The 12,882-nt window shown below is 41.9% G+C and overlaps 1 protein-coding gene across 1 annotated transcript in view; it reads right to left on the bottom strand.

Moving 5' to 3' along the window:
* Positions 1 to 1,361: 1,361 nt before the first annotated feature.
* The window catches only part of LOC105529472 (pikachurin-like), a 133,137-nt gene continuing 121,616 nt past the window's right edge, over positions 1,362 to 12,882 (bottom strand). Inside the window, exons 6-7 of the mRNA XM_011966628.1 lie at positions 2,249 to 2,415; positions 1,362 to 1,429 (exon numbers count right to left, since the gene is read on the bottom strand). Of these exons, the coding sequence (XP_011822018.1) occupies positions 1,362 to 1,429; positions 2,249 to 2,415 (235 nt within the window). The remainder of the gene's footprint in view (positions 1,430 to 2,248; positions 2,416 to 12,882) is intronic.

The following is a 12,882-nucleotide window of genomic DNA, read 5'->3' as shown; positions in this document are numbered from 1 at the left end:
AGAATTTTCACTGACTTAGCATGGTTTTGTCCAGCTTCCCCACCCAAAATTACTTTGAAATTTTAAAATTTTACTTCACATAACAGGCCAATTATAGTAAAATCTTACAGATCTGTAAAACACTTTCACATAACTTCTCCACTTAATCCAGAAAAGCAGAATCCAGCAATGGGGAAATTAGAATCAGAAACTCTAAGACCAGATCAGTGTTTCCATTAAAAAAGAAGCAGTATGAGGCCAGGCACCATGGTTCATGCTCATCATCCCAGCACTTTGGGAGGCCAAGGAGAGTGGATCGCAAGGTCAGGAGTTCGAGACCATCCTGGCCAAAGAGACCGGCCTGGCCAACATGGTGAAATTCCGTCTCTACTAAAAATACAAAAATTAGCCAGGCATCGTGGTGGGTGCCTGTAATACCAGCTACTCGGGAGGCCGAGGCAAGAGAATTGCTTGAACCCGGGAGGCGGAGGTTGCAGTGAGCTGAGATCACTGTATTCCATTGCACTCCAGCCTGGGTGACAGAGCGAGATTCCGACTCAAGGAAAAAAAAAAAAGAAGCAGCAGCAGGAGCTGCATGAGAGGTGCCCCAACCCACCCATTCTTCGCTGACTCCAGTCTCTATGCACACATCTAAATCGGCATGTGCTTGCTGTATCTCATCTTTATTCTACGTTCTTGACTCTATGGAGAAGGGGAAGCTAAAGGATAGACTGAAGGAGGTGAGCCTGGAGCAGCTCACAAAATGGGAGCAGGCGTTCCATGGGGAGGGCAGGTGGAGACACAGCATCAAATGGCTGCTCACTTTGTAGTGCAAAAAGACGGACTCAGTGTTTCAAAGTACTGTCAGCCCTAGCTCCTGTTATTCCACAAAGTTCAGCCAAAGAGTAATCAAACAAGGCCTTCCTTTAAATTGAATCGTTAACATTTCTTCCAGAAAGAAGGCTGTCAGCCCTTGGCATGTGGCTTGAAAGTTTAAGCTTCTAAATTCTAAAGAAGAAGAGTGAAAACATTTGTTTGTCTGGGTGGTCAATAGTACTTATCGGGTGCACGAGCATGTGCATCTGTGTGTGCATGTGCGTGTGTGCGTATGTGTATGTGCGCGTGTGTGTGTTTTGGAGTTTAGCCTCCCTATATAACCCAACAATTTAATTTGACAAAAGGCGACCTGACATTCAAGGTTAGGGTAGGGGTTGTTTTCAAAGGAGCCAAAATTCCTCAGATTTGGGGAACCTCCTGAATCTCTACCCCTGAACACAGCAGTGACCCTGGATGTCAGCTGTGTGGATGCTTTGTGAGGAGAGGAGTTTATTCAGCTCCGCTAACCAATAAAAACAGGGCTTCATGTTGGCGGGTTAAGCCAGCTACCAGTGCTGGCTCCTTTCTGACAGCACCTTTTCAGGGTAAAGAGGACCCAGAGGAGCACCGGGCCCTACAGGAGGAATGTATTGGCAACACTGAAAAGATCTGAGTCTTCAAACAAAAAAGTGCCAACATTTCCGTTCTCAGTTCTCCCTGCTATACACGGTTCTAGGTTTATGGAAATATACCCTTCACTCCCCAAAAAGAAAAAACCTCTAAACTGGACTGGGCTTGCCAAAGTGGTCTAAGCCCTTGCCAATCCAAGAATGGTTCTTGGCATCGTGTGGGAGTTTGTTAAAACCCAGACCAAAACCAGAATCTGACTTTAACAAAACCCCCAGGTGATTTGATGAACACTGGCCCAAGCGTCCCCTAGGCACTATGAGAACTTACACCATTGGCTACGGCCACAGCTCCATGTCAGCGCTCAACTTCTTTGATACTCCTTGACCATCATTCAGAGGAGTTAATGTTGTTTGAACATCCTTTATTTTCAGGCGAACACAAACCCTGAAGCCTCCAGGGGCCTTAGTTTTTTCTCCTATGGTTCTAAGATTAACTCGTTTTCTCAAAATATGAAAAGGAGGGGGAAGGCTGCACATCATTTTGCTATGTGGTCTGTTGTGTGACTGTGAAAGAAAACTGACCTCAAACTTCCCAAGGATGCAACAAAAATAAATCCTCTGCTGACCTCCAGGACATAGAAACAGCCTGTGTCCCTCTTGACAGCCTCTAACTTCCAAAGGGCTGGGAAAACCGCAGGAGGAAAGCCTGGGGTTAGTCCTTTTCCAGGCTATCCTTCTGCACGGCATCCAGGTCAAGCCAGTCTTCATGAGGCACGCCCAGATAGGCAGCTCCCTGGGTCCCTCAGAAGGGCCCTGGTACTCACAGAGGGTCCGGATGATGTCGCTGGGCCAGCTGCGGGGGCTGGGGCCATGGGAATTCATTGCCCTCACGGCAAACTGGTAGTTGGTATCTGGATCGAGGCCCTTGATAACCATGGAGTCCATCTGGATCCGCTCACGGATTAAGGTCCACCTCTTGTCGAAATCTGGCCTTTATTGATTAGAGAAAAAGAAGAAGCAGTAGTTCAGAAATACCAGAGCGAAGGGAAGCTAGCTGGCTGTGTAAACGAACAGCATTTGAACTCTGGAAGCAATACTCGTAAAAGTAAGTTAACATTTCCTATCTGAAATTAATCCTGATTTGAAATCACAAGTCATCATTTGCAAGTCCCTGCCGATAAAAACAAGGAGATTATTTTTAGGGTCAGTTGTAAATACTGCTTAAAGACCATCCGCTTTTCCTTGTAAGGCCCTCGCTATGATGAAAAGATCTTCACGTAGGAATTCACTTTCAAGGACTCTGCTTTCCAGATGTTCACAAACAATCCTCCCTTTGGCAGTCCCCATCCCCAGAGGTCAGAAGAACACAGATTCCGTCTATTCACAATCTGGTCACAAAATAAATATAAGTTTTATAGGGTGACTAATTGCATGAATTGTCATGGGAAAACCCAAGAAGAATCTGTTCACGGACATTCTTAGTCTTAACGAATGATACAGCTAGGCCAATGTGCTGAATTTTTACATGTCCTTTGGAGGACCCTTCAGAGAAGGCAGACCTTTGCTTAGAGCTCCCGTCTGGGAGGTAATAAACAGAAGGCGGGAGGATGAGCTCTGGAGTTCAAATCCTGACTCTCCTACTTACTAGCTGCTACTCAATTCCTTTAAGACTCAGTTTTCCCATCTGTAAAATGAGAATAATAAAAGGACCTACCTAAGAGGACAGTCATAAAAATTAAATAAGATATATATCTCCAGCCTAGTACCTGGCATCAAATTGTAAACACTCAGCAGGTACCAGCCATTATACAAGGGACTTATTCACAAAACGAGTAACTTATAGCTGCCTGCTTACTTTATACCTGCATGATCCAATACGGTACCACTACCCCATGTGATAGTCAGCACTTGAAATGTGTCTGAATTGAGATGTGCTATAGCGTAAAATGTACACTGGATTTTAAAGAAAAATAAAAAAGAATGTGAAATATCTCAGTAATTTTTATATAAAATTTATATGTTCAAATGAGTATATTTTGGATACAGTGGGTTAAAATATATTACTGAAATTAATTTCATTTCTTTCTTATTGCCCTTTAAGTGCCACTCTTAGAAAACGTAAACTTTCACATAGGCTTACATTATATTTCTACTGGATAGCTCTGCTCTATGTGGACATCCTAGCTGAAGGGGAGAAAAAAAAGAACATTCCAGATAATAAGAACTACAAGATAAAAGTTGGAAATAATTGTGCATGGCCTGAGGACAGTGTGAATGGTCTAAGGGGAGTACAGGCTTTGTGCTAATAACATCAAGGGCTTTCCATCTACCAAGCACCCTTCTAACTCATTTACTGCTCACAAATGCCCTATGTAGTAGGTACTAATATTAAACACCCCCACCTTCTTTTTTTTTTGACAGATAAGGGAACTAAGGCACTGAATGGGTAAGTAACTTGCCCAAGGTCACATAGCTGATAAATGGTGAGGCCAACTTGGATTGGTAAAATGAGGTTAGATTTAGAAGATCCTTAATACTGGATGAAAAACTGGAGTGATGGCGGATGAGAGGCAATTCCCCATCACTTTGCTTGCTCCCTGGCCGCCTCTCAGGTGTTCTGTTGTTAAACACCTCTGCCCACAGCTATTTAGAGGAAGGCAGGAAACAAAAAAGTTCTGTTTGTCTTTGATGAGCAACTTACCAGGCAAGGAAAGAGACTCATTTTGCTAAAAGAAGATGCCGGGGTGAACAGCTAATTTCCTTAATATGAGCTCGCCCAGTTTTTCATTAGCAGGAACGATTGAAAGCCCGATGGAGTCCTTACGCCCGGTAAATGATGCTTCCTCAAGCTTACTGAGCTGGGAGTAGTGTGTTAATGTGTTTGGAAAAGCAGAGTTCACAGGGTATGCCCATGGAGGAAGCAGGGCTGGTTTCTCTTTCCTGATATTCTTTCCCCAAAGATGGAATTCTCATGTAAACTAACTTTATCATCAAAGAGAAAACCTCGGTGAGTGGAAGGAAACACATTTACAAACTCAAATTAGAACAAAATCACTTCGCAGAGGAAAACCACAGGGGATATCTAAAAGTAAAGTCAGAAAAGATGTGATCTTTAGATAAAACTCTCCTGTTATCCTTTGCTAAGCTTCCCTTGTGATATTTATAGAGGAAATAACCCATATCTATTCTCACAGTCTGCTGTTATTTACCCAGGACTACCTGCAAATACCTGCAACAATCTTTATGAAAAAACTACAGCAAAACAAAAAGGAGATGATTTTGTACATGTCCATTGAATGCAGAAAAGAAAAACTGTAATTTCCAGCAAATAAGAGATTGAAATCATTAGCATTTATTTTCATTCTATAGAGTGAGAGAGATGAGCTCATGCAGATTGAATGCCAGTTCCAAACCTTTAACATTTTGCCTCTGATTTTGTCATGAGTTTCTTATTTGAATGTTTTTAGAGTCTCTTGAGGTACAAAAGTACAAAGGTGAGGCTGAGAAAGAGACGACCAGGCAAAAGTATTGTCTTAAATCGTCTCCCCAAACAGCTTTATCTTTTTTTTGACTGAAAAAAATCACTTTATCCTAACTACAAAGTTGTTGGTCAGATCACTATAGCAACACTATCTTGGCAATGTATTCAACAATGAAAAGGCCAGAGGGTAAGAAGTTGACTGAGAATGGGCTGCCACCCCCGAGGAACAGGTGGACACCTGGCCAACTGGTGGGGTGGCTTAAGCCTGTGATCCCACCACTTTGGAAGGCTGAGGTGGGAGGATAGCTGGAGCCCAGGGGTTCAAGACCAACCTGGGCTATGTCTTAATTATGTTTGACTATGACTATGTTTAATTAAAAAAAAAAAATTAGCTACGCATGGTGGTACACGCCTATAATCTCAGCTAGTAAGGAGGCTGAGGTGGGTGGATTGCTTGAGCCCAGTAGTTCAAGACCAGCCTGGGCAACATAGTAAGACCTTGTCTCTGCAAAAAGCTTAAAAAAAAAAAAAAAGTTGGGGGTGGGAGGATTGCTTGAGCTTGGGAGGTTGAAGCTGCAGTGAGCTGTGATCGCACCAATGTACTCCAGCCTGGTGACAAAGTGAGACCCTGTCTCAAAAAGAAAAACAACCTCAACAACAAAAAACATGGGCAGTCACCAGCAGGGCCTACACTTCAAGCATTTTGCCAAGTAGTGAGATAGGGTTGGGCCAGGCACCCTATACCTCAGGAGATCAGTGGCTCACCTTTGGAAGGTTACTGGGCAGGGGACTTCAGATGGGGAATAGAGAATGCAACCAGCAGTGGGTACTCAAAACCCAATTCATCAATTCACTTAATCAGGTCTCACTCACTGGTTCATTTTGCTACTTATCAGTGGCATTGTTACAATCCAACCTGGCTATCAGAGCTGGGTGAAATCTTAGAGATAATTTGGTCCAAGCGTCTGAGGGCTCTCAGAAATTGTATGCAAGATTTTACACATGAACACATTTCATTTTTCTAAGTAAAGGGTCCTTCACTTTTATCAGATTCTCAAAGATAAAATTATGATCCCAAAAGCTTTGAGAGTCACTGATCTGACCCAGTCTCTCCTTCTACCCACACAGTCACTGAAGAAAAATAATTTACCCAAAGTCACAGAACTACTGGGTGGTATATCTTTCTGTTTTAATTCCTTTCTTGAAGTGTTCTAACTACCTTGCCCATTGCCAATCTCAACCTTAGTGAGCGATCATTTTTCTTGATACTATCAAATCCCATAGGTGGCTGCCATGGGCTAGTCGATTGGTAAATGATGCATGATTATCAACCAGGCACCCAACACAAAAGTTATATTCCAGGAGGCTCCAGGGAAGTATAAGCACAGTTCCATTTTCAGGGAGTTTATAACCTAATAAACTGGGAATATAATACATCTAAGCATCAGTGCGGAAACAGTACCTCTAAGGACCAGTAGGAAGCCAGCGCGAAATAGCACATTTCAAGAACTGTATTTGAATAGGTCACTGTGAACTAGAATCCTGAGGGAAGTCTAAGTCCCAGAATCCACATCCTAGGGAGACATGGTTCTCTACGTTGATCACTGGGCAGAAGTTGCTCTAGACCTATCTCCACTTGATACAGAATCCAAAGAGTGGGTACTGCTGGCTTAGGTGGAGGAAACTTAGTAAGGATAGGATGGTGTCTTTACATAAGAGACAGACAAATTAAGATGGTGTGGAAAGCTTCTGTGTTTTCCATGTTGGACTAAGAGGCCCAGTGGTTTCTTACAGAGAAGCCAATGGCAGGAAAACCTTTTGATGTCCATTAGGAATGACTGACAATGAAGCTGACTGCCTTGGAAGGGATGAGCTGTGCCTCGATGACTATATTAAAGCAAAACTGGGTGGTCCTCAATCAGGGATGATAATGTAACAAGTGACTTCCTGATCAGGGTGGGAGCTACTTAATTCAGCATCTCTGACCTTGACTCATAGTAAGTAATACATTTTTCCATAGTAAATATACCTATGCACATGAATATGTATATTATATATGAGTACAAAGCTGAAAAAAGTTTCAATAAAAAATATTTAGCTTTACTACCTTATTCATGTTTCTCCTTTCTTCCTCTCCTTTTCTGTTCTTTTCTACTTCTTTAAAAAAACAAAATGCTGGTAAAGGACCACTAAATTGATCTTGCCCCTCACTGAAGTGCTGTGGCCCATAATTTGAAACACACTGCACTAAACTTTTCCTCCTAGAATACCTCAGATGGCATTTCCAACTCTACAATTCCAAAAATAAAGAAAGCGGGTGTCATTAGCCCCTGAGAGGAATCTGTTCCTTGAACTTGAATTCAATACCAACACATGGCAAATGAAGCCTGTTCAACCTCAAACATGCTCTGGATTTATCACATATCAGAGCTGTTTTTGAATGATCCACAGTAAGATATACACTGGACATTGTGACCCAGTAAACACCACACACACACACATACACCTGAAACAAGTTTCACAAAATGATTCTCCTTTTTACTGTGCGTGAGAGCCTGTGGTATTCTCTTTTCTATCCTATTTCACCTCTCGGTTTGAGAACTCCTGTTCCAGAAAGATGGAGCTGAGATGAAGAGTGAAGCTCAAGCATGTCATAGACATTAACTAGGAAATTACTAAAACTGGTTAAATCCTGCTAGGAAAATACTTTTGAGAGTGGAATTTGTTGGAGCAGGAAACTGTCCTCTAGGGGATACAGCAGAACATCCAGAATAGCCTTGACAGTAGAGGCCACTCTACCGGCCTTAGAGGGAGGGGACCAGAAGCCTAATTGTAGCACAACAGACACCTGTGGCTTCCTTCTTTCCACATCGAACCTACCAACCCACAATGGGATGCTTTCTGGAAGATGTGGGGTTACTTGATGGCTCCCTCCCTAAGTATTTTCTCTCACGTTATTCCTTCTAAGCATCATCTCGGAAACAGAATTAAAAAGACTTTCCTCCAGACAATCCCATGCCTTGAATCTGATTCTACTACCACACTGATTAGATCACCTTCCAGTATAATTTTATACTTCTGTCTTTTCTCTGGGGCTGTGAGCTCATTAAACATGGTGACTTTGTCTTCTTCATCTCCGTGTTCCTCGAGATGTCTGCATGATCTTTCAAAGACTGGAACGCTACCAGTCCCTTTCCTGTTTAACAGCTTTCCATAGTTCCCTATTCCCTTCAGGATACATATGGGCTCCTCCATAAGGCCTTTGTTTGGTGTGATCTCGCCTACCCATCTCTCACCCCACAGAGCTCCAGGCTTTCTAAGCAATTCCAGGAACATTTTCTTCTTGCCTCCAAGCCATTGCTTAAGTGGCTTCCTCAGCCTAAGCCTTTCATGTTGCTTCCTCCCTCCCCTTTTGCCTGGTAATCTCTGATGTGTCCTTCTTTGCTCCCATAAGAAGCCTTCCTTCCTTCAAAACTAGGTCAGATCAAGCTTATGTTTCTCTAGGTTCCTGGTCGCCATGCCTGCCTACAACACTCACTACTCCTCTGAACTCTGTCCATCTGCATTCCCCAGTAGACTGTCCAAGGATAGAGTCTACAGCTTATTTATTCATCCCTAAATCTCTTGTATGTTTTTCACATGAGATGCTCAATACATACCTGTTTGTATGAACATATGCTCATAGGAGGTATCCAATAAAGGGTGATTGAGCTGAATTAAAATATCTTCAGAATTCAACTTAGAAATAGCATGACGCCCTAAATCAGGGTTGGCAAATTTCAGCCAGCTGCCAGTGTTAGTAAATAAAGTTTTACTGGAACACAACCACACCCATTTAGGTACTGTTTATGGCTGCTTTCTTACTACAGTGGCAGAGTTGAACAGTTGAGACAGAGTTCACACAGCTGGCAAAGCACAGAATATTTACTATCTGATCCTGTGAGAAAAAGTTTACCAACCCCTGATCTAAGACAACAGCATGCTTTAACTGGGCTTGTGCCACTTTGACAATCCAATGAAGCCTATGAACCCCTTCTCAGAGTGATGTTTTTAAATGCATCAAATATATAGGTTCACAAAGGAAATCAATTGTATTGTAAAGAATGATCAAAATAATAAAAATCATGAAATAATATACTTCTTTATTAATACATTAAATTTAAAAACCTAGCAATGGATTTAATAACTATACTAATTTCAAAGTAGTGATAAACATAACTGCTATTTCAAGATATGTGTGACCATTGTAACCGGATGGTTATCCGGATGTAACCGGATAAGAAAATACCTGTGATTCTAATGTTGATAGGGTCACAAGAATTGTTAATATGATTGTGATTTATTGTCTACATTCATTTTTGAAGAAAATGCTAAATTTCCATTGGTAAAACTAAGGATATATATATTTTTTCCAATCCAAGTCCAGGGACCCCTTGAATTCTATCCAGGAAACCCTTGGGGATCTATGGACTGCCGGTTAAACACCCTGCTCTAAGAGAAGAGATGTGATCCCATAGATTACCCAGGGCAAACACAACAGGGTGAGAGAAAACCTCCCGCTCAGGAAAGCCTCTGACTCTGTCAATTTTACAGACTGGTTTTATGCAGGATTTGCTCTACACTAAGTGAATTGCAGAGAAAAGTCCAAAACTACTCAGTAGTCAAAGATGAGGAAAAAAAAAAAAAAGATGTATTATTTGACCTTCAGCTTTCAGCCTTCTTTCTTTAGGTACAAATTGGTTTAACCAAATGACAAACAGATGGATACAATGGGGTTATCATAAACTCAGCTGGCAATTTGTCCCAGGTGGGGCAGTAGGAGAGCACACTTCATTTACAGTTTACAAATGGCTCCCAAAGCTGTTTCATAATTCAATTTATGTCAATTGCCATCAATCTAACCAGGGATTATATCAGGAATGCTCAGGGTAGGAGGAATGGAAGCTTTACGGGATCAATTTGCCAAACTATAGGCTGGACTTCTTTAAATCCTTTAAAGTAGCCCTTCCATTAGGGCCTGAGCAAAGGGACTTGACAGCTTCCAGAATTTCTAGGACCAGGTGCCAGGCTAGAAGGTGGTTCTAAGATTTTCAGTTTCAAAACTAAAAGTATGGAAAAGAATTCTTTGTGAAGCAGCACTTGTTGCCTGTCATATGAAATCCCAGCTGACATCCAAGCAAGCTCATTCTTGCTTATATCTAATTCTATTGCTGATGGTAATGAAAGCTCATACTTAAATAGCAAAACTTCTAACACTTTTTTTTTTGAAAAGAAAGGGAGTTTGGGGGGTTGCTTTCTCCCATTTTCCCCCAAAATTAACTGTATAAGAATAATTCTTTAAATATTTTCAATTCTAACTTTTGGGGGCTAGCAAGCCAACATCAGATTACATCACTCCTAAATATTGCAGTCATATGCCCAAGTTTTGCTATATATTCCAGTAAAATGTTATGAAGAATGGTGGCAGTTTACTTAGTTACTATGCTGAGCTCTAAGACATGAATTTGCATTCCACATGAAATAAAATCACAGTAGGAACTTTCAAGTTAGTCATACACATTTAGGTATCATTTGAAGATTTACCACATCTTGAGATTACTTTTATGATGAAAAACCGATAGCAATAAATAAACTTTCAGTTGGGATTGAAGTGGGGCATTGGTGAGGGGTCGGGGGATGCATATGATCCTTGTTGGCTCTTGCATGGTTTTTTTTTCTGTAGTGGGTGAGGTCAGATGTTGGTTACCATTGTGGCCTCTGATGTTGGTGGTAAAGGATTCACTGAATTACTTGGGGGTAATGCTTTTTACATTATTTACTCAAAAATAAGTAACTGTTAGTGTGAGGATACATTTGCATGTGGCTCAGGTTAAAAAAAAAAATCAAAAATCCTCCATGAGCCATTCTTCTAAGTGCTGTACAGACCTTTTCATCTCTGCAACCCTTCTGAGGTAGCCACTATTACCATCCATATTTTACAGCAGAGGAAAGTAAGGCTTAGCAGGACTAAGCGGGTTGCTCAGGGATCCAGCTAGTTGCTGGCATCCTCTAGATCAAGCTTGTCCAACTCACTGTCTGAGGGCCACATGTGGCCCAGGACAGCTTTGAATGTGGCCCAAAATAAATTTGTAAACTTTCTTAATACATTATGAGATTTTTTTTTTTTTTTTTTTAGTTCATCAGCTATCATTAGTGTGTTTTACGTGTGGCCCAAGACATTTCTTCCTCTTCCAATGTGGCCCAGGGAAGCCAAAAGATTGGACACCCCTGCTCTAGATCAATCCCATGACTACCTGTGTCCAAATGCTTACCAGCACCTATTTGACATGTGGTATGTTTACAGTGCTATGTGCTATATTCCAAACAAAGGAGCAAGGTAGACGTTGCCTTCATGTTCCAAGAGGAAGACAGACCTTGAAAAAGTAATTAACTACGAGTGTGCTGAGTATTGAAAGTAAATGTTGGAGGTATAGCTAACCTAATCTGGGAGTAGGCGAACGTAGTCAGGCAGAGCTTCCTGGAGGAAGTGACGCTTAAAGGGGAGTCCTGAAGGATGAACAAGAGTTAGCTAAGTAAGGAAGTAGAAGAGCTATCCTGACAGGATAGCAATCATAAAGACTTGTAGCCAGGGAGGGTGCGGTGGCTCATGTCTACAATCCCAGCACTTTGCGAGGCCGAGGTGGGTGGATCACTTGAGGTCAGGAGTTCAAGACCAGCCTGGCTAACATGGTGAAACCCTATGTCTACTAAAAATACAAAAAAAAAAAAAAAAATAGCTGGGCATGGTGGCACATGCCTGTAATCCTAGCTACTCGGGAGGCTGAGATAGGAGGATTGCTTGAACCTGGGAAGTGGAGGTTGCAGTGAGCTGAGATCACACCGCTGCACTCCAGCCTGGGTGACAGAGTGAGACTAGATTCTATCTGAAAAATAAATAAATTAATTAAATAAAATAATTTGAAAACACACTTGTAGCCAGGAACAAGCAGGTTATGTAGGAAAGCAGAAAATACCCATTGAGAAAGCCATATAGGAATAGTTTGCATTGATTGAGCACTTACTAAGGGCTCGGTGCTGTTCTAGGCATTTCATGTGTGTCAACTCATGTAATTTCATAATAACCCCATGAGGCAAGTAAATTATTGTCCCCATTCTGTTGTCTGAGGCCCCGAGAAGTTAAATAACCCACCAAAGATCACACAGCTTAGAAGTGGTAGAGACAGGGTTTGCACTAGGGAGTCCAGCCCAGAGCCTGTGTGTTACTGAATCCGTCCATACTGCCTCCCCTACATCTTGATACTAGACGAGCAGAGTCACAGGATTTGAGATGTCACGCATCCAGCATGCCTTAATTTGCAGAGAAAGAAACTGAGGACTGGAATCAAGCAACTTCGCCAGGCTTAGAGGCTGGTTCAGAACTGTCTCTTCTGATTCCACATTTGGACACACTTAAACCTCAAGAGATGATACCATGAATCAGGCTGTAAGCCTCAATTCTGAATGAGAAACTCCTTTAACCTTCACAGCTTTTGACCTTGACCATGAGTTAAATCACATCATCCCTTATAACTGTTCAAAGAAAATCCATCCTCTGTTCAGCTTCCATTCTGAATCCCAGACTTGATCTTCATTTCAGTAACAGCCTTTGCAGGGTCACTTCCTGTGAGAAAACTAATTAAGTTCCTTTGTTACTTACAGAATATGGAAATCTATGATGAGATGGAAGGAGAGATGACTTTTAACAAAAATATCAATTTGCGAGTAATACTTTAAAAAACCCACCCAGGTTGCATGACCTTGAAATTCTCAAATGAAACCAGTATGTAGGTGCTGCAATCCACCTAGAAGCAGCCCTGTGTGAAGATGAATTCTTCAAGTCTTATTATGGAAGGCATCTGCCAGGGACCAGAGAATTATTTAGGCAGAAAAGTCAGAAAGGAAGAAGCTGAGATCCGGCCACTGCACTCCAGCCTGGGC

The sequence above is a fragment of the Mandrillus leucophaeus genome, unplaced genomic scaffold (genome assembly GCF_000951045.1).
Source record: "Mandrillus leucophaeus isolate KB7577 unplaced genomic scaffold, Mleu.le_1.0 Scaffold119, whole genome shotgun sequence".
Lineage (NCBI taxonomy): Eukaryota > Metazoa > Chordata > Mammalia > Primates > Cercopithecidae > Mandrillus > Mandrillus leucophaeus.
This window is presented reverse-complemented; position numbering and strand designations above follow the sequence as displayed.